The sequence below is a fragment of the Bufo bufo genome, chromosome 1, assembly GCF_905171765.1.
Source record: "Bufo bufo chromosome 1, aBufBuf1.1, whole genome shotgun sequence".
Lineage (NCBI taxonomy): Eukaryota > Metazoa > Chordata > Amphibia > Anura > Bufonidae > Bufo > Bufo bufo.
This window is the reverse complement of record NC_053389.1, coordinates 804,076,710-804,098,830: the sequence shown is the minus strand read 5'-3', so window position 1 is coordinate 804,098,830 and position 22,121 is coordinate 804,076,710. Positions and strand designations below refer to the sequence as shown.

The window sequence follows — 22,121 nt, the reverse complement described above, 5'->3', positions numbered from 1 at the left end:
TCCTTCCGGAACAGACGTGTGCCTATATTCCCTTCAGGATCCTTAAAGATGTTAAGATCTAAAAAGGTGATGTGGTTTTGATGGATTTCCGACGTGAAATATAGTCCCAGGTCATTCTTATTCAAGTCAGTGACAAAGTCTTTAAAGTCACTCACACTCCCAGACCATAGGATCAGCACGTCGTCGATATAAAGTAACCACAGGCCTATGTGTTTGATCCATCTGTTTTCCTCCTCAGTAAAAAACGCTTTCCGTACCCACCAGCCCAGGTAGAGATTGGCAAAGGTCGGTGCACATGGGCTACCCATTGCCACTCCCCTGAGCTGTTGGAACAGGCGGCCATTAAACAAAAACACTTTATGTTCCAGAATAAACCGTAATAACTCCAGTACAAACTCATTGTGCCGCCACAAGTGCATACCCCGTTCTTGTAAAAAGGCCCCCACAGCCCCACAGATGGATCAAACACATAGGCCTGTGGTTACGTTTAGAATTGAGCGGACACCTGGATGTTCGGGTTCGACGGGTTCGGCCGAACTTCGGAAAAAAGTTCGAGCACTAAAATGGCTGTAAAAATGTCATGGAAAGGGCTAGAGGGCTGCAAATGTCATCAACATGTGGTTAAGAGCATGGCAAGTGCTCTGCAAACCAATGTGGATAGGGAAATGACTTTAAACAACATAGAATACGTAAAATTTAAAAATAATAATCTTGCTCTAAGAGGACCAGGTCCATATGCAGAAGGAGGTTGAGGAGGCGGTGGATGTGGCGGTGTAGGTGGAAGTGGCGGTGGAGGAGGAGGTAGCCTACACTGCTTTTTGTTTTAAAATTTATTTTTATTTTTTTAATTTAGGGTACACACCAAAACATTGGGAAATATAACCCTCCAGTCGTGCTAAACACACGTTCAGACAATACCCTGGCTGCAGGGCAGGCCAGCACCTCCAAGGGGTAAAGGGCAAGCTCAGGCCTTGTGCCCAATTTGGAGATCCAGACGTTGCAGGGGCTGACCCCTGTCAGTTAGTTCGTGTAGGCGTGTGCATACTTACTGCCCCACCCCACCATGTCGCACGTCCCCGTGATGTTCATGATCCACTTTCAATGCTTTTTTATGCGCCTACCATGGTGATTACGGGTGGCGGGGAATCAGGGTTCCAGGCCGGAGAGGGAGCGTGAGAAAAAGAGACCAAATTTAAGGGAGATAAATTTCTAAAAAAAAATTGGGATCGAGAAGAAATGTGGGAAAAGCTATTGAGGCGCAAATGTGGGACAAATTACAGAAGCCCAAATGTGGGCCAAAACAGTCAAGCGGAATTGTGGGAAAAGCTATTGAGGCGTAAATGTTGGCCAAAAGATTATAGCGGAAATGTGGGACAAAGTATTGAAGCTTAAATGTGGTACAACTTGTTTAAGTTTAAGCATTGAATCAAAGGAGGTGGCGCGCATCAATTAAAGAAGCATTTCAGAAATTTTATTCCCTGTCACCTATGCAGAGCAGGGGTTTATTCACAACTAAAATTGTATAATGTGAACCCAAGAATGTAACAGAAAAATTACAGAAATTAATTAACCTGTCTACTTGGTACTTTAATTATTAATTTATGACCCTTTGTCATGCGATCTCCCTCTGTTGGGTGTCCATTACTGGCTGCCGCATCATTAGGAGATCCTGTGACCGCGATTCACTTGATCTCACTATTCCCATTGTTTACTTATTAATTCATTGTCATCCATGTAACATGCACATTGCACTTTCATTGAACATATAACTGCACTATTGATGTTAATGCACTCACTTGTTCATGATCTGTGACGTTTACCTCCTATCCGGGGGTTGAACTATAGGAGATCATGTGATCGGGATCTATGATCATATGACCCATCCCCCTGACTTCGTCGCCTGCGTGACTGGCCATTACGCGGCCTCTGAATATCTCGTGGGATCATGACGCGATTGACGTCATGGAAGGTCCTTGATCAAAAGGCACAGCTGCACTCGCGCAATTGGCCACCGCGCGGTTCACCTGTGCCTTAGAATAATCAGCCTCCCGGGTATCACATGACTGACCAGCGCACTTCGATTGGTGGTATATGCATTTAAATACGAGCTCTCCAGTGGGAAGACTGTACCCCCCAGAGGAAGGTTTCAAATCGAAACGCGCGTCGGGGTGTGCAGTCTTCCTGTGGATTTGTTACCTCTTATACACGGTATGTGACCTTGCCTTTTTGGACCGCATGGTTGATGTAACTTGCTCCGGCTCTTTGCCTCTTGAACCAACCTTGGTTATGTTTCTTGCCTTTTACTTCTTGCAGCTTGCACATGCACTTTACTGTTTGCTGTATCTGGCTGAATAGATATACTTATACATTCAAGAGATCCACATTGGAGTGTTGCTATTTATTTTTTTGCTTATACTATATAGCATGCACTTGCACTTTATATTTGATGCCATTACTTGCACTCTCATTAATAGTGGATACTCTTTTCAATGTATACTTTATATAGTAGCTTCTTTACTTATAGGCTCTTACATTTAGGTCACTTACCTTATCACACTGTTGTACTTGATAAACTCTCCCAGATTGTACTGCACTTTTTGCATTTGTCTGTCATCTCTTTGTATATGCTTTTAACTATATACTCAATAAAATAATATTTTTTAGCTTAGTAGTTCTCAGTGTCTCTTTATAGGTTATCTAGTTATCTTCTGAGTTAAGCTCCAGTCAGAGGTTTTACAGTTTTTTTTTTTTTTACGCCATTCCTTTGTAACTTACTTTTGTACTAATTGGTAGAGCAGGGGTCTATGACAGAAAACAATTGTTTATTGTCACCCTAAATGTAAAATAAAAATTATTGAAATTTATTAAGCTGTCAACTAGGTATAGCAGTGGTACATCACACCAAAAAATTGGTGAATTTGACCAGAAAATGCAACTGACAATTATTATTTTTTTGTTAACCGGCCTACTAGGTATAGCAGTGGTACTATACACCAAAAAATTGGTTAATTTCACCAGAAAATGTTAATGAGAATTTTTTTTTTTTTTATTTTTTTTTTTTTTACCGGCCTACTAGGTATAGCAGTGGTACTATACACCCAAAAATTGGTGAATTTCCCCCGAAAATGTTAATGACAATTTATTTATATTTTTTTAACCGGCCTACTAGGTATAGCAGTGGTATTATACACCCAAAAATTGGTGAATTTAACCAGAAAATGTAAATGACAAAGTAGTGAAATTATATAAAATAAGACACGTACAAAAAAAAAAAAAATGGATTTATGAGGTGGAGTTCCATATGGAGTAGGAGTTTGAGGACGTGGCAGCGCGTCTACCAGCGTGCGCTTGTACTCGCGCATCTTACGTTCACGCTCCAGTGACGGAATTAAGGACGGTACGTTGTCCTTGTAACGGGGATCCAGCAGCGTGGCCACCCAGTAATCAGCACAAGTTAGAATGTGGGCAACTCAGCGGTCGTTGCGGAGACACTGCAGCATGTAATCGCTCATGTGTGCCAGGCTACCCAGAGGCAACGAAAATTTGTCTTCTGTGGGAGGTGTATCGCCTGTGTCCTCGGTATCCCCCCATTTCACGCACCAGTGATGGCCATGAGCTAGTCTGGGTGCCACCCTGCTGTGAACATGGTTCCTCCTCCATCTGCTCCTGTCAGGGCCTTTGGTTTGCGCTGTGACACTGTTGTTAAACTTGCGGTTGCCCGCGGCAACGTGTTGCTGTGAGAGCATGCGGTGGCAGTGTCTCGGCCTTCTAGTTGATTGCCGGTACATGGTTGCACACGCATGCTGTTGCCGGTGGTAACATGTGGATTAGTATCCTTGTGTGTGCACTTCCCCTTTAAGTGGCTTCCTTCCCTTGTCTGGTGTTGGAAGGGTTAACTCCCTTCCTAGTGTTTTGTGAACACTGGGTTTATGTGGGTGTGGGTGTGTGGGTGTGGTTACTTGGGCTTCTTATACCTGTGGCTTCAGGTCAGGAGTCAGTTCTACTCCAGCCTTGGTGTGTGCTGGAGTTAAGCTCCTTGTCTGGTTATTCCATCTGTCCAGTGAGGGCCACCCTTTTGGTCATAGATGTTCCTATGGTGTCTCACGTTTATTGCAGCTATGGGTGTCCTGGGTTCCTGTGTGGTTCGTGGTGTGTGCTGTGTCCTTTAAGACTGCCGGTATTCAGGGAAACATGGGAAGGGGGAAAACACCTTTAATCACCTCTGGCCCCTTTACCCAACCTTGACCCATAACAAACAACACAGACAACTGTATCATTTTATTGCTGGATGGTGATCGGCCACAGCTTCTTTATTAAAGCGGCAAACCTTAATAAACCATAATATCAGAGCAGTATGCCAAACGCTGGACTCCCAGCGGGCAAGTTAAACCGTAATCATCAGAGCGGTATGCCCACCGCTGGACTCCCAGCAGGCAAGTTAAACCATAATCATCAGAGCAGTATGCCCCCAGCTGGACTCCCAGCGGGCAAGCACGCCATCTGCTCCCACCATATCTCCGCTGTACTCAAATGCCGCCAGCTGTGACTTCATAAACTCAACCAGAATTTGCAGCTCTCCAAAACCGAAATCATCGGAGCGATATCCAAACTGCTGGACTCCCAGCGAGGGATCTGAAGAAATAGAAAAAACAACACAGAATAACCAAGTATACATAACTGATCACAACCGCGCACCTCGCCCGCCTCTCAATGATAACCGCAAAAAGGGAGGGAGGGCCAATTTCTGCTTCCACTTGCAAGAGGAAGTGCTGGAACAGGGGGAGGGGTATATGTACCTTCAGGATTCCTGCACCGCCCCCATCCAGTCTAAGGAGGTTCCACCAGTGAATTAACCCCTTAACGGCCGTCCTAATCCAACACTACTTAAACCTTACATGACGGGGCCAGCTCCCAGAATGTCCTGAAGGGGGGAATGGGGGGAGGAGGACCATCAGTCCCTAAGCACCCTCCCTATACAGTCGGGCGCTTGCCAGACTGCCGGTATTCAGGGAAACATGGGAAGGGGGAAAACACCTTTAATCACCTCTGGCCCCTTTACCCAACCTTGACCCATAACAAACAACACAGACAACTGTATCATTTTATTGCTGGATGGTGATCGGCCACAGCTTCTTTATTAAAGCGGCAAACCTTAATAAACCATAATATCAGAGCAGTATGCCAAACGCTGGACTCCCAGCGGGCAAGTTAAACCGTAATCATCAGAGCGGTATGCCCACCGCTGGACTCCCAGCAGGCAAGTTAAACCATAATCATCAGAGCAGTATGCCCCCAGCTGGACTCCCAGCGGGCAAGCACGCCATCTGCTCCCACCATATCTCCGCTGTACTCAAATGCCGCCACGGAGGAGAACCGCTCTCCAAACGGGGCTCCGACCACCACCCAGCGGAACAGGGTCTATTTAAAAACCTTCTTACAAAAACCTTCACTTATAAGGCAAAGTAGATACCAATCAGCCATAGCAGCAACTCATAGCCGGAAAAGGAAAACTAACTAGCGTACAAAACGCAAAACATGTATCATCAAAACCAATGCCAATCAGAAAACCGGTTAATGAAAATGGGGAATAGAAACCCATGAGGAGAACATAGCCCAACCCCCATTTAAAATACTAGTCAAACCACCCTGAAGGACAGTGTACAGTTCTGGTGCCCCGTAAACAAGCAGGCATACCGGAGCTAGAGAGGGTTCAGAAGAAAGCAACACAACTCCCATAAATCTACCCCCAGGACCGAGCCACGAACAGAGGAAATCTCCTGCGTCCGGAGAAAGAAGGTTAGAGAGGTCGTTGATCCAGCTGTAACCACTACACTATATACCCTTGAACTATACCTTTGTAATGTATCCCTAACGCATTTGTATTGTATCCCTAACGCATTCCCAAATACAGCCCAGAAACAACCCACTTGGGAGATTATCACCAACCTCCTAAAAATGACCGGAATAAACATACGTAAGAACCATGAGGTACAAAGATACGGACTAGGCCAGGGAATTATCCCAGCTGGGTCTCCAGCATCATCGTGCCCCTGGCACAACTCTATACCAACCACCTGGAATCCCGCATCCCGTTCCAAAAACTTCCACCTCTCGACAACCGAAAACGCCCACCGGGCCGTGGTCCTCTCTCCGAACCCACGGAAGATATCCGAAAGGCCAACCAGCAAACCGCCGAACGCCACGACCTGAAAGAAAAAACAATTAGCCCGAGCAGAACACATGGAGGATCGATCATATAACAAGCCATAGAATGCCTCTATTCCATACACATGACATTTTACAAATGTTATTCTTATCTTTTAATTATGTATTGGATTAGTTACATATTCCAATTTTATTTATTCATTTATTTTTTCATTCTTTTGGTGAAATGCAAAAACACAGGGGAAAAACCATGATGAGAAAAAGGAATTGAAGGCCCATCATAGTAAAGTCATAACCGAATACCCAAATAACCGCAGAATCGAAACCGGGCGGAAGAGGAGGTACACACCACTTAGATTCACTGGACCATAATGTATAGGCGGGCACTAAGCCCAATAGAACCATTACCCCATACAAAACCTGGGATAAAACCCCAAACGCAGTGCGGCCTGGAATGAAGAGACAAACACTTTAATGAAATATAAATAAGCCAAAACAGAAGGCTGAAGGAGACAAAACATAACTTGCCAAAGAAAATACTCACTTATTACAGCCGCATCGCCTACCGTACAATGAAATGATGCATGAAAATTATATTTTGGAGGGTCAAATGACGGCCTGAAGGCATAAGAGGACCAATCATCGTGTCTGATCCACTCCAAAACTGATAAGAACGGGGATTGAAAGGCTGCAGGTTAAAATGAAATTACATGAATTGTGCAAGCATCTTTTTAAGGCTCTATCCTGAGTGACAACTGAACGGACCCGGATGTCCGCTACCGTCTAAACTTCCGAAATACCTGAGACATGGATCCTAACATATGCACCCAAATAGAGGCAGCGGAGCACGTACAAACCCCTTTTTTTTTTTTTTTTTTAACCGCTGCGCCAATACCACCGAGCCAAACAACCCAGCAGCGCTAGGGTAAGGCCTCTTGTGCCAAACACATCGCGGGTATACCCCTTGGATTCGTCCCTACTGAAACCCACCTAACTGCGACTCTTGTAACACTGGACATGAGCAAATGAAATATAAACAAGAAAAATTTGTGAGGGAGTCTGAACTCACAGCTACTGTATCATAGCCCAGGGGTTTGGGAAAAGTAAATATACAAAGTTATCTCTATTACCGAATGTTTCTGCCAGGATTCAAACTAAACCTAGAATACTAGAAGCAAGTAAGGCAACCACTACAAGAAGCATATCTCTTCATGTTGCTTTTCCCTTTTTTTTTTTTTTTTTGGTAAAAGTTTGTGATGGGATTTGAACTCACTGCATCGTAGATCAGTACTTTAACCATTTTTTTTTTCTTTTTTTTTTTAATCTATTTTATTGCTGACTATGATGAATAAAAACCCGCAATATATGATAGTATTGAAAGCACAAATAGAACGCATTAATGATTATTATCACTTTTTATTTTATTAAATACACACAGCATAGTGCCAAAGGTAGGAGCCAAACAGGCAGTACTACTTTACACAGGAAAGAACCCGAATGTAACACTACCCATACTTTACAATTTTATTATATTATTACGGAATATGAGAAAATAACCCCGGCATATTATGTCCTTACTTGTATATATATAACATACTCTATTTTATATATATATATATATATATATATATATATATATATATATATATACACATGATTATTATTATTCTTTATTTATTTATTTTTTTAATACTTACATATGATATACTCAAAGAGGGTCACTATACCAATAGCTAAATCTGTAACTCGCTACTGCAAAATAAAACCCTTAGATTTTTTTTTTTTTTTGAGATAAAAGTTTCCCCTGGGACTTGAACTCACAACCTTACAAATCAGAATCAAGGCAATTACCCACAGAGCTATGAAAGCTGTATATTTGGTGAACTTACGTGAAAACCAAGAAAACATTGTTTGTTTGTTTGTTTTTCTTTTATATATATATATTTTTTTTTTATTTTTTAAAAAGGCTGAAAGGGGTTTGAACTCAGAAAGACTGGACGTTTGAGCTACCAGCTTGCCTTAAGCATCAACACAGCCAAAAGGGCTGCCTGGAGTACAGCATACGGCGGTAGCACTAAAGTTCCAACAGGGATATACGACCTCGTCCCTTAGGCAATGAACTAAATTTTTACAATATGTAATTTAAAATTATTATTATGTTTTTTTTTTTTACTGTATAGAAAGTTCCTCCAGAGATCCGAACACACATGAGAGGCAAGCATTTACCTTCATAAAGCAACAAGCTAAAAGAAATTTAATAGTTAGACCCAAAAATGTTAGAATTTTTTTTTTATTTTTATTTTTATATATATATATATATTTTTTTTAAGGGTGCACGCATCCAAGAGTGCCATAATTAATATATCACTATACAAGAAATTTCCCCAGCCCCAGTGCATTGGTACTCACCAGGCGTAGCGTAATCAGGGACGGCGCCACTGAAGTAGCAGGTACAGGAACTGCAACCCAAGGGGCCACTACAGTGACCAGGCTGAATGGATGGTAGGCACCTGCCTCTTACGGTTTTGATTGCAACATCAGACCAGACTCCTCAGACGCACCCGACATACCATCAAAAGACTATGGTGAGCGCCGCCTGGAGGAACTGGGGCGCCTACTTCCACCAGAAGCGGCGACGGGCCCGGCGCTTGCGGGACCCACTTTGGCCTTGCCGTCTGGCACCTGCGAGAAGGAGGAAAAACACTAAGCCACCCCTGCTCCAAAAACGGGAGGGGGGGGGGCAGATGAAAACAGGAAAAAAAACTGAGACCCATAGTGCCCCATGGTTAGGAGGGGACGGATTAATAAACGAAGCACCAGTAATCCGCTGTACGGGCAATATTATATGTGAGGCACAGTAGGTGGCAGCAGGGGCTTATATGTATTTTACGTGGAAAGTGCGGGGAGAGAAGCTGCACAGTAAAAACCCAAAGAAATACAATAAGAGGGTGGTGCTAGGGCCACAGTGGTGCTGGAGCCGGTCCCTGGTGCCCGGGAAGGGTGGGGGGGGGACACATAAAATCAGCTTGAACACAGGACCCCATGGGTACTGCTAGTAGGAGGGAAAAAGGAAGGGGGGGTGCAGTAGGGGAAGCTCTGTCGCTGGGGTGAAAAACTTTTAACATGCCCACACCACTGAATATAATTGCTAGACACACAGGTGCCATGTAGGGGCTATAAGGGAAAAAAGCAGGGGCACGGTGCGACGCTGCAAGTCCCTGAGGGCCATTCAATAGAGGGACGCAGGTAAGATAAGGGGTTGTAATGGAGAGGGGGGAGGGGACTGCCGTGCGGATCGCAGGTCCCTCTCTCAGGCGGTGAGGCTGCTCGCATGGTGCGGCAGCTCCTGACCTGTAAATGGAGCGGAGAGCGTGGAGGGGGAGGGAGGCGGAGGGGGGGGGAGAGTGAGAGTTACCGCCGACCCTGTTGCTTAAGTGCCGGGGCTGCCCGCATGAAGCGGCAGCTCCCGGCCAGTTCTGTAAATAGGAGCAGGGGGGAGGGAAGGGTGCCAGGGAGAGCCGGAACACTCAAAATGAGCCAGCAAACCCTCACCCTCCACATACATACACGCCAGGAGGACCACGAGGCCGCAATCCCGCGGAAGCTTGGAGTGGACAGAGCAGGGAGGGAGACATACCTCTCCAATTTCTGCTTCCACTTGCAAGAGGAAGTGCTGGAACAGGGGGAGGGGTATATGTACCTTCAGGATTCCTGCACCGCCCCCATCCAGTCTAAGGAGGTTCCACCAGTGAATTAACCCCTTAACGGCCGTCCTAATCCAACACTACTTAAACCTTACATGACGGGGCCAGCTCCCAGAATGTCCTGAAGGGGGGAATGGGGGGAGGAGGACCATCAGTCCCTAAGCACCCTCCCTATACAGTCGGGCGCTTGCCATGTTGGTGTGGACACTAGCACTTGTGCACGGGTTCCAGTCAGTGTGTCTGTGGCAGGTAAGTGTGTTACTGGTTTCACTTACCTGCCATCTCCTTTTGCTGTATGTGTTTCCCCTCCTTGCAGCCTGGCCTTAGTTAGAGACTCCTGTTCCTCCGTGTTGTGGATGAACAGGTAGTCTCTCCCCTGCTCCTAAGTGAGGGATTTCCAGGGCGACTCAGGATATTAGTTATCCAGTGTATGAGCCGTCCCACCATCGGGGTCCACTCATATGGTGAGGAGTCAGGGAGAGGATTAGGGACGTGGTAGGAGGTGACCTGCTCCCTTATCACTCATTTTGAACAGGCTGATCCCCTTTACCCTTTGACACTGCACGGTGGGGGGTTTCCACCACTCCCCGCCATGACACCTCCTCCTCATCCTCCACCTTGTCATCCTCCAGAACTGTGCCCTGGCTGGACAATTGTGTACCTTGGGTTTGTGGGTGCAGGAACCCACCCTCGGAGCCACTTGGGAATGACTGGCCGGAAACCCTACAAAATGATCCCTCTTCCTCCTCCTCCTCCTGTGCCACATCCTCCATCATTGCCAGGAGCGTTTTTTCAACGAGGCATAGAAGTGGGATAGTAACGCTGAGAACGGCGTTATCGGCACTGGCCATGTTGGTGGAGTACTCGAAACAGCGCAACAAGGAACACAGGTCTCGCATGGAGGCCCAGTCATTGGTGGTGAAGTGGTGCTGTTCCGCCGAGCGACTCACCCGTGCGTGCTGCGACTGAAACTCCACTATCGCCTGCTGCTGCTCGCACAGTCTGGCCAGCATGTGCAAGGTGGAGTTCCACCTTGTGGGCACGTCACATATGAGGTGGTGAGCGGGAAGGCCGAAGTTACGCTGCAGCGCTGACAGGCGAGCAGCAGCAGGGTGAGAACACCGAAAGCGCGCACAGACGGCCCGCACTTTATGCAGCAGCTCTGACATATCAGGGTAAGTTTTAAGGAATCTCTGCACCACCAAATTCAGCACATGCGCCAGGCAAGGGATGTGCATATCGGCTAGTCCCAGAGCTGCTACGAGATTTCACCCATTATCGCACACCACCAGGCCGGGCTTGAGGCTGACTGGCACAAACCACTCATCGGTCTGTTGTTCAAGGCCTGTCCACAGCTCCTGCGCTGTGTGGGGTTTGTCCCCCAAACAGATAAGTTTAAAACTGCCTGCTGTCATTTACCCCTGGCTGTGCTGAAGTTGGTGGTGAAGGTGTTACGCTGACCGGATGAGGAGCTGGTAGAGGATGAGGAAGCAGAGTAGGAGGAGGAAGCAACAGGAGGCAAACTGAAGCGCCCTGCAATCCTCGGTGGTGGAAGGACATGCGCCAAACTGCTATCCGCCTCAGGCCCAGCCACCACTGCATTTACCCAGTGTGCTGTTATGGAGATATAACTGCCCTGACCGTGCTTACTGGTCCACGTATCCGTAGTCAGGTGCACATTGCCACAGATGGCATTGAGCAGTGCACACCTGATTTTGTCCCCTACTTGGTTGTTCAAGGAAGGGATGGCTCGCCTTGAAAAGTAGTGGCGGCTGGGCACGATGTACTGTGGGACAGCCACCGCCATAAGGCCTTTAAAACTATCCGTCTCCACCAGATGGAATGAAAGCATTTCAAAGGATAGTAATTTAGAAATGCTGGCATTCAGGGCTAGGGATCGCGGGTGGGTAGGGGGGTACTTCCTCTTCCTCTCCAGCGTTTGGGAGATGGAGAGCTGAACGCTTCCGTGGGACATTGTGGAGATGCTTGGTGACCCAGGTGTTGGTGTTGCTGGTAGATCCTCTGTTTGCGGGGTGGCAGGTGGCACTGTCACACCAGAGGTGGATGAAGAGGCCGAGACTGCAGCAGAAGAGGAAGCAGGAGGAGTCAGACCTTTCTTAGTTTTTGAGGTGTCTACTCCCCTGCAGCTCATGCTTTGCACTTAAATGCCTGGTCATGCAGGTTGTGCTCAGGTTCAGAACGTTTATGCCTCGCTTCAGGCTCTGATTGCACAGCGCGCAAACCACTCGTGTCTTGTCGTCAGCACATTGTCTGAAGAACTGCCACGCCAGGGAACTCCTTGGAGCTGGCTTTGGTGTGCTTGGTCCCTTGCTGAGGTGGGCAGTAGCAGGCGTACTGTCTAGAGGACGGCTGCTCCGCTTTTGCACCCTGCTCCCTCTTCTGCTGTGCCGGTGGCTCTGTGCGACCACCTCCTCTTCCTCCGAACTACATAGGTCACTCGCATGACCTTGGTTCGCATGACCTCATCGTCCTCCACATCATCTTCCACCCAGTCTTCATCCCTGCCTTCCTTGTCGGTCTGCACACTTTCAAAAGCCCCAGCAGTTGGCACCTATGTTTTGTCATCATCCGAGACGTGCTGCGATGGTCCTCCCATGTACTCATCTTGAAAGATAAGTGGTTGGGCATCGGTGCACTCAATCTTTTCCACTTCTGGGGCAGGGCTAGGTGGATGGCCCTGGGAAACCCTGCTAACATCATCAAAAAGCAGAAGAGACTGCTGCATGACTTGTGGCTCAGACTGCTTGGCTGATTTGCAAGGGGGTGATGTGAAAGACTGATGGACATTGGCTGCAGGTGTCAACTGTGGTCTTTCAGCAAGAGACTGGGTGGGAGACAATGTGAAGAAACTGGATCCACTGTCAGCAACCTAATCTACTATCGCCTGTACATGTTCAGGCCTCACCTGTCACAACCTTGTGTTAAGGTCGTGGCTTTATTTAGTTGCCTGCGGCAACATTTAATGGTGTTTTCCCTGATTTGGTGTGCACGGAGTTAAACTTGTTGGAGTGTGGTGGGTGTGACCTCAGGCCTCCTTATATGTTGGTGTGGTGGAGCCTGAGGTCAGTTTGGGTTTGATTGTTGTCAGTCTGTGTTGGAGCTCTGCTCCCTGGCTGAATGTGTCATGCTGTGTGAGCCACCCTTAGTTGCAATTATTTGTGTCTGTTTCCTGTACCCTTCCTCTCTGGTTTTGTTGTAGTTTTGGTGTGGTCCCTGTTTGGAGGTTCGCATGGTGGTGTGATTGCTCCGGAAGGGGCTTGCTTTCCCGGAGGGGTTTAAGCGAAGGCAAGACTGTGGGTTTCCCAGCCTGGAGCCTCCGTCCATCTCGGCTGCGGCAGGTAAGTGTTTATAGCATTGTTATGTTGCTGTGTGACTTACCTGCCGTACTGTTTTACCCATAGTCTTGCATCCTGTCAGCTACTGGGCCTCTGGAGATGCCTGTCATCCGTGTCGTGGATGCACAGGTATTCTCTGCCCTGTTATCATCTGTAGGGCAATGCAGGGATTCCTAGGTCTCTAGGCATGTGGGTATGAGTCCTCTTACCACTGAAGGGGGCTCATACAGTTAGGAGACTAGGGCCTGTTGAGGGAAGCGTTAGGAGGTGACCAGCTCCCTTTTCCCTGCATTGCGGCCTGGTAGCCAGAGCATTGTGCGATGGGGTGTTCCCCCACTCCCCGTCGGGACATCACCATTTGTAGAGCAGCATTAGGCCCGACCAAATACCGCTGCAGGTTTTGTCGCCTACTCGCACCTGAGGAAGGAGTTTCACTTGTGCGTGTAGCTGGCACAGATCGACCACGTCCTCTCCCTGCAACAGGAGCTCCACCAGCAGCACCACGACCTGGGCCACGTCCCTTATTTGACGCTATCCTCATATTTTTCGAATTTAGGATCTTGCCCTAAATGGGTGTTTAATTAATAGTAGAATAGAACGAAAGTATGTAAAGGGTGTATCTCACACGGCCCGATCCAGACTAGGCCTCAATTAAAGATTTTTTTGCCCAAAATGGATGTATTTCAAATGTCTGTATTTCAAATGCCTGAATCAAACCCCTGTATGTAGAGGGTGTATCTCACACGATCTGAACCAATGTAGGCCTGAATTAAATATTGGTGCACCAAATGGCGGTATTTCAAATGCCTGAATTAAACCCCTGTATGTAGAGGGTGTATCTCACACGGTCTGAACCAGTGTAGGCCTGAATTCAATATTGGTGCACCAAATGGCGGTATTTTAAATGCCTGAATCAAACCCCTGTTTTTAGAGGGTGTATCTCACACGGCCTGAAGCAGTGTAGACCTGAATTCAATATTGGTGCACCAAATAGCGGTATTTCAAATCTCTGAATCTAACCCAAATGTATTAAGGGTGTATCTCACAATGACATCTGCATCAAAGGCTGCCAACTAAATTTTCTTTGTTTGTTTAACAACTGAATTTGACAGCAGTATTTAAGCCTGTAATTTCACACGTGCTGATGCTGCAAGGCCTGAAAATAGTGTTTTTATGTAAAAAAAACTGTGTTTTTAAAACCCCAGAAAATGATGGGTGTATTTCTAGCTTAAATTGCACACTGACTAATCCAGATGTTGTAGATAGCCAAAAAAGTGTTTTTTTTGTAACAGAATATGAAAGCTGGATATATTATCTATTACTATCAGTGTAGGCCTGAATTAAAGATTTATTTGCCCAAAATGGCTGTATTTCAAATGGCTGTATTACAAATGCCTGATTCAAACCCCTGTATGTAGAGGGTGTACCTCGCAGGGCCTGAACCAGTGTAAGCCTAAATTATATATTTCTTTGCCCAAAATGGCTGTATTTCAAATGCCTGAATCAAACCTCTGTATGTAGAGGGTGTATCTCTGTCACGGAAGGTGTACAGCAAACTAGAAGACACAAAATGAAGATCCGGCTGACTAGATCCAAAACTAAGGAACCAAAGGGATAGCCCTGCAACAGACCTGGCTCTCTCCCTAAACTGCTCAGCCTATGTAAAATTCTCAATGGTAGAAGATCGCATATCCTCGTACCTTGACTGAATAACCCCCGAACACTCTATAATAGTGAGGGGACACGACCACCGGCTCCCTAAACTTGATACGGAGGGAGTCAGGGTCTCCTGGGATCCAGCAAACAGGAAAATACAAATGAATAAACAAAACTTATCTGTAGAAGACTCAGTAGTAGCATCCAGCATGCATATACTCCAGGAAGTTGTATAAACCGCAAAGTGATGCAGTATGGGAAGGGATTTAAAGGGATGCAATCAGTGCAACTACATGACAGCTGAGAGAGGCTAACGAGATGAGAAAATGAAAGCAAAACAAAAGGAACCTCAAGGAGGAGGTTCTGAAGGAAGTCTGTCAGAGCTTCTCAGATGTCTGGTGGTGACAATCTCACACTGTCTGAACCAGTGTAGGCCTGAATTAAATCTTTCTTTGCCCAAAATGGCTGTATTTCAAATGGCTGTATTTCAAATGCCTGAATCAAAACCCTGTATGTAGAGGGTGTATCTCACAGGGCCTGAACCAGTGTTGGCCTAAATTAAGGATTTCTTTGCCCAAAATGGCTGTATTTTAAATGGCTGTATTTCAAATGCCTGAATCAAACCCTGTATGTAGAGGGTGTATCTCACACGGCCTGAACCAGTGTAGGCCTGAATTCAATATTGGTGCACCAAATGGCTGTATTTCAAATGCCTGAATCAAACCCCTGTATGTAGAGGGTGTATCTCACACAGTCTGAACCAGTGTAGGCCTGAATTAAATATTTCTTTGCCCAAAATGGCTGTATTTCAAATGGCTGTATTTCAAATCCCTGAATCAAATCCCGGTATGTAGAGGGTGTATCTCACACGGCCTGAAGCAGTGTAGACCTGAATTCAATATTGGTGCACCAAATAGCGGTATTTCAAATCTCTGAATCTAACCCAAATGTATTAAGGGTGTATCTCACAATGACATCTGCATCAAAGGCTGCCAACTAAATTTTCTTTGTTTGTTTAACAACTGAATTTGACAGCAGTATTTAAGCCTGTAATTTCACACGTGCTGATGCTGCAAGGCCTGAAAATAGTGTTTTTATGTAAAAAAAACTGTGTTTTTAAAACCCCAGAAAATGATGGGTGTATTTCTAGCTTAAATTGCACACTGACTAATCCAGATGTTGTAGATAGCCAAAAAAGTGTTTTTTTTGTAACAGAATATGAAAGCTGGATATATTAAACTTGAATTTAACACTTGCAGATCAGGAAAATACTGTTTTTTGACAAAAAAAAGTGTGTTTTTAAAACCCCAGAAAATGATGGGCGTATTTAATTGGGCGTCAATTTAAGGCCGACCCCAGTATAATATTCATCACAAATATCTCTAATCGGCTGCTTCTATATGTGTGGTTGTGCCATGGTTGGCAGGATGGTTCCTTGCAAATTGGATGACCTGCCATTATATTCCTTCAAGATAGATTCAAGGACACGATCCAGAGGGTATTGGCTAATATCGCACATTCACACTACATACAAAAACCTGTTGCAAGAAGATTCTGTGCTCGTCCAAGTGTGTGCACTAAGGGTATAAACACACAGTGCCATCCACATCTTCTGACCACACCACCTGTCTCTATTATCCACCATCTTGTGTGTGTAACACCCCAGAGTTGTGTTACTACACACCTCTTCCCCACTACTATTTCCTAAGAGCCTTTATAATGTCATCTGATATAATTTACATTATGTCTTCCACAAATGTGCATATAAATCCATGTTAAAAGTAATTGTTCCTGTAGTTTGCCTGGTTACCAGTAGGTGGCAGCAACTCATTGGCAAGTACAGTTTAGTGAATCTAAGCTGGAATGGATTATTCCAGTTTAGCTCCCCCTCTGTGAGAGAGTGGGCAGTTCCCACATCCAGCAGCATGGGTGGAGAAGGAAGTTAGAGTCAGTGTAGCCTCCCCCCTGCTAGGGGTAGGGTGTGTGATAGCGTCCAGGAGTCCCCCTGCATAGGGAAGACAGCAAGGACCTAGTCTCTGCTGAGACTTAGTCATATACCCAGTCTGAGCACCTTCAGCTCTGCTGGATGAGAACAGCAGAAAACTACAGATCACCTCCAAAGTTCCAGGAAGAAAGCATCCACTGAGAATCCATCTGTGAGATAAATCCAAAGACCTAGGATCAGCCAATTCCTCCTCAGCTAGTCTGTCCCCACAAAGAAGAAGCTATCAGATAAGTGCAGAAGCTAACCCTGCCATAGTTACAGAGCTACCAAGCAGACGTTTTTATCCTGCAAGCTCCATATTTAAAGCAGAAGTATTCATTCCTGCCAATGATTCCTGAAACCTGCTGGGACCAAGAGACCAAAGCTGTATACTGCTTGGATGAAAGTTATGTCAAGTAAAGCAACGTTTGAACTTCATCTAAAGGTCTGGACATCATTTATTCTGCCAAGTTCCTCTATTACTCCTACTATCACTACACTCAAATCTATTGCAAGTGAGCCAAGAGCCCAGCCGTACAAATGTATGAGATCCTACAGAGACATTACAGGCCATTACATCACATTCCTAATCTGGGACTTGCGTTATAACACCTTGGAAGGGCCCTGAGATAGTACCCTGCGCACGCTGCAATTGGCGTCACGACAAATACAGAACATTAACAACAAGTATCCTGGCCACTGCATGTACACACAATGAGAGATTACCAAGATCTGACCCGAAGCTCCGTGACCTTATCTGCCTGCTGCTTTTTAACATTACGTCTAATATCTGCACTGTACAATAAATCTAACAAAATGCTGAAATAATTTGCAGGCCTTAACCCTTCACGCATTTTCATGTACATCGACGTGGGGGAATGTGGTCTTTTGCTGTATTCCCACGTTAATGTACTTGCCTTGATTGAGCAGGCGCAGCTCCTGCACTCGCCCGATCAGCAGCAGGGGCCTGGCTGTTACGACAGATATTTCTCTTATACCTTATCTCTGTGGAGCCTCCTCTCCTGATTTTGGCTCAAAATCACTGACCAAACACTCATGTGTGAATGAGGCATAAAACAGTTCAGCATATATTGTACTGTATTGAAACAGTGGGACAAAAATAAAAGTGAAAACTTTTTTTATAATAGAAAAAATTGGTTTCAAGTGTCAAAATAGCCATTTTTTTTTTTTTTTTTTTTGGGCGGGGGGGTTCCACTCTCTGGAGACCTCAGCATCTCATCAAATGTGAAATGGTGCCCAAAAACATTTCCAAAAAAAAAAATGTACCCTCCAAAAATCATATGGAGCTCATTCCCTTCTGACCCCTGCTGTGTGCCCAAACAGTTTACAACCATACATGAGGTGTTTGTATTCAGAAGAAAATGTTTAACTAAATTTGGTATATATATATTTTATTATTTTTGTTAGTAATTACACATTTATTTTGTGCCATACATTTTTTACAATTACAAAAATATATATATATATATATATATATATATATATATAAATTAAATTTAGCCTCTATATCTCATACGTTTCTGCCAGGATTTGAACTCGCAACCTTCTACATTAGAGCCAAGAACCTTAACCACTCCGCTATACAGCTACATGGTAACCTGCGGTTAAATATAAAATGATACTTCTGCTGTAAAGGAATACTTACTACATGAGAAATTACTATTTGGTTTTTCTGACACAGTTTATCATTTAGCTTTATAGCTGAGTGGTTAAGATTCTTGCCTCTAATGTAGAATGTTGTGAGCTCAAATCCTGGCAGAAACATTTCAGAAGTAAAGGCTAAATTAGATTTAAATACACTGGTGTCCCCAAGCACTGACTCCATATATGGACATAGCTATATATGGAGTCAGAGCAGGTACTCCTAAGCGCTGACTCACACTGGAGGATTCCCCCACTGTACAGCGATCTTCTGCATAGACCTCAGTAGGACCCGGCACCCTCCCCTCTTCAGAGCAGGGGGAGCCTGGTTTAATGCTCGGGTTCTCCCATAGACTTTTATTGTGCTCGGGTGCTCGATCAACACTACTGATAATATAAAAAAATGTTTCCATTCACTGTCAAAAGGAATTCAAACACAAAGTATACTAGAAAGTTGAAGATGTGTTCATAAAATATGACAAAGTACTGCTTGTATGTCCTTCTGTATGGTCAGATCTTAGAGCAGAAACTCCATGACCTACTCTATGCTCATCTTGTTCTTCTCCTTATGGATCGTCAGGTGGGCTTTGAGTCATTCATAGTGGTTGATGATGGAACTACTGCTGTGGTGGAAGATATTCGTGTAGCTGCTGAGATGAGAAGACGTGGAGTGGGTGGAGTGATTCAGAGGTTTTGCTGGGATGTTATATGTTCTGACCACCCGGAGGTTAAAAGAGTTCGATCCGCTGTAGCTGGGAATCCATCAGCTATTATGGTGAAAACATGCAAAATGATCACCTGTAAGGTAGGTTCAATCTTTCTTTTATATTTCTTTATTATAATTTATAATTTTTTTACTCTTTATTTAATGGCATTTCAGCAATAAGAAAAAAAAAATGCAGAACCCACAGTGTAAGTGTTCCTCCCCATAATCCCCTTGAGCAGAGAGATAAAAACTTATCTAGATCATACACTTTTTTCTGATTCAACCACGTCCAAGAGTCAATAAATTCCTCATAATTAGTTAAAAAATTATAAAATCATAAATAGTGTGGGGTTTCGCTCTGGTAGATAGGGTAAGTGGACGCAGAGGCAAAATACAAGTTCTTAACTCCAACTTCAGTGTTTATTCACACTTGCGGCAGTTGCACAAAACAACACGTCACTTTGTAGTCTTTGGTGTTAATTCACACACAAATGGGCAGTTCAATTTGCACAGAACAATATGTCACAGTCTTTGGTGTTAATTCGCACACTATGGAAAGTTCATATTGCACAAGTCACCTTGCTAGCAGTTCTGCCTCCAGTAGTCCACAGCAGGTTTTAGGGGGCCTGTTCCCCCTGCACATGGCTCTCAGCCCTCCAGTCCGGCACAAAATCTCAGATCCCAACACAGAGACTCAGCTGCTTAGCCCAGCTGCCTATTTAAAGACAGCCAGGTGCTGCCAAAACCCGGACCGGCACTTAAACTCCGGTCCTGTATTTGACCTCACATGGCTGTAAATCAGCCCAGCAGCAGATACTGGGTAGTGATGAGCGGCAGGGGCTGTATTCAAATTCACGATATTTAAAATTTTTCAAGCTGTTATAAGTTTTCTGAGACTGGAGAAAATGGTTGGCACGGCAGAACATTAGAATAACTTTATGTTACTTGCGCAGGATCGTTTCGGGCTTCATTTGGAGGCGGCCACGTCCGAGGTTGGCGTATGCTTTGTTAACCCTTCCCAAACACAGAGGCGACTTTGGCTTGCCAGACATCAAACTATACTATGGGGCTATTCAACTCCGTTTACTGAGTGAATTACTAAACATGAACATTAAAAAATTGGGCTGCCAAATCGCCCGCCAATTAATATCTCCGGATGTACTTGCCTACCTCTGGACTGCTGGACATGGTCCTGCGCATTATCTAGATGCACTACTCCTACTTAAAGGACTTTTAGTCTCTCGGAACACTGCAGCTAGGAGGTTTGGTTTTCACCCCGGTCCCTCGCCCCTTCTCCCCATGCACCTGCTGCCGTACTGCTTGTCTTCAAATTATTCATATGTCCTGGGAATCTGGCCTGCCTTTAATGCGTTTGTTGTGGGGGATTTCTTGGGAGATAGGCGGATCCCATCCTTGCAGGACCTCCGGGCATCGCGGATGGCTTTGAGTTGGACCCCTTTGCACTACTCGCATTTTTCATTTATATGTCAACAGTACCTTGTTAAAGCTAACAAGAATTTTATACCCTCTTGGTTCGACACTCTTGTGGCCTCGCCCAAACCGACGAGAAAGATTATCTCGCTAATTTATAACAAGCTGCTATTAGAAGGCGCACCTAGCAGACCGGCCTTCATTGAGAGATGGGAGCAGGATTTAGGTATAACCCTGTCGGATGAGTTGGTCTCTTCACTACTGAGGAATTCTCACAGGTTCTACAGATGCATTAGAATCCAGGAGAATTCCTTTAAACTGCTGACGAGATGGTACCGTTCTCCGGAGGTGTTGCATAGGTTAGACCCTCTCACTTCCCCAGCCTGCTGGAGATGTCACGAAGAAATTGGTACACTCTCACATATATGGTGGTCGTGTCGGGGGGTCTCTCAGTTCTGGACTGTGCTTAATAAAATATTACAACAAATTTGCCCTTCGGCCCCTCCCCTCTCTCCGACTTTGGTACTTCTCAATGCTCCTTCAAAAGACTTCCCCTTGCACAAATACTCTCTATTAGCACACATGTTGTCGGCTGCCAAACTTTTGATCCCTTTACATTGGCTCTCGACACAAGTACCTTCAATTGAAGAATGGACCCAAAAGGTTCATGAGATCTGCAGGTTCGAGGAATTAACCAGTTGGGAGACCCTCTCGCACGACAAATTTATTAGCCTCTGGGGACCGTGGCTAAAATGGCTGGAGACGGAGTCGAGGAACACGTGTCTTCCTCCAGGTGATTCGGCAGTCACATCTCCTCTTCATTAAATGTCCACTTTGAGTTGCACATCCTCTATTGTATGCCATGCTTATTTAATCATGCCAGTGGTTATGTCTCTTCCAACATCTGTCTGATATTTTATTGTGCTAGCTTGCTCTCCTCCTGTCTTTTTTGACTAAAGCTGGTCATACCCTCACAGGAACCTGATTCTTCTTGCATGCCATATTTACTATTCATGTCATGTCTGCCTAACAAGCCTATCTTAACATATTGTTGTATCTTTACGCTGCTGTACCTACATTTTACATCATTGTATCATATATGTCCTCCTCGACTGTTGGGCTGTCGCCCGCTTATTGTTCTTGTCTTTTTTACCATGCTTGTTGTGATAAATAAAGATTTGTTAAAAAAAAGAATAACTTTATATGCAGATAGAGTCAAGTGCTCCAATATATTCGCGATTACGCTAATCGGCAGTGATTAGAATATTTTATCGCACTACGTGCAACTTCACATTTTGGCAGGTCTGACTACAGTTTACTGATTGGTGCACTAAGTATTGTTGTGAACTTGACATTGATTCCTTCTCATTGGCCCACAAGCAATTCGGTATTCGAATATTTGTGCTCAACACTAATGCTGGGAGGAAAATACCTGCCTTCCCAGACAAAACCCCTCA

General features: G+C 45.1%; 1 protein-coding gene across 1 annotated transcript in view; it reads left to right on the top strand.

Moving 5' to 3' along the window:
* Positions 1-22,121, top strand: part of LOC120988618 (probable N-acetyltransferase 16) — a 50,105-nt gene that overhangs the window by 5,713 nt on the left and 22,271 nt on the right. The window contains exon 2 of the mRNA XM_040416203.1: positions 19,108-19,332. Within this exon, the coding sequence (XP_040272137.1) occupies positions 19,108-19,332 (225 nt within the window). The remainder of the gene's footprint in view (positions 1-19,107; positions 19,333-22,121) is intronic.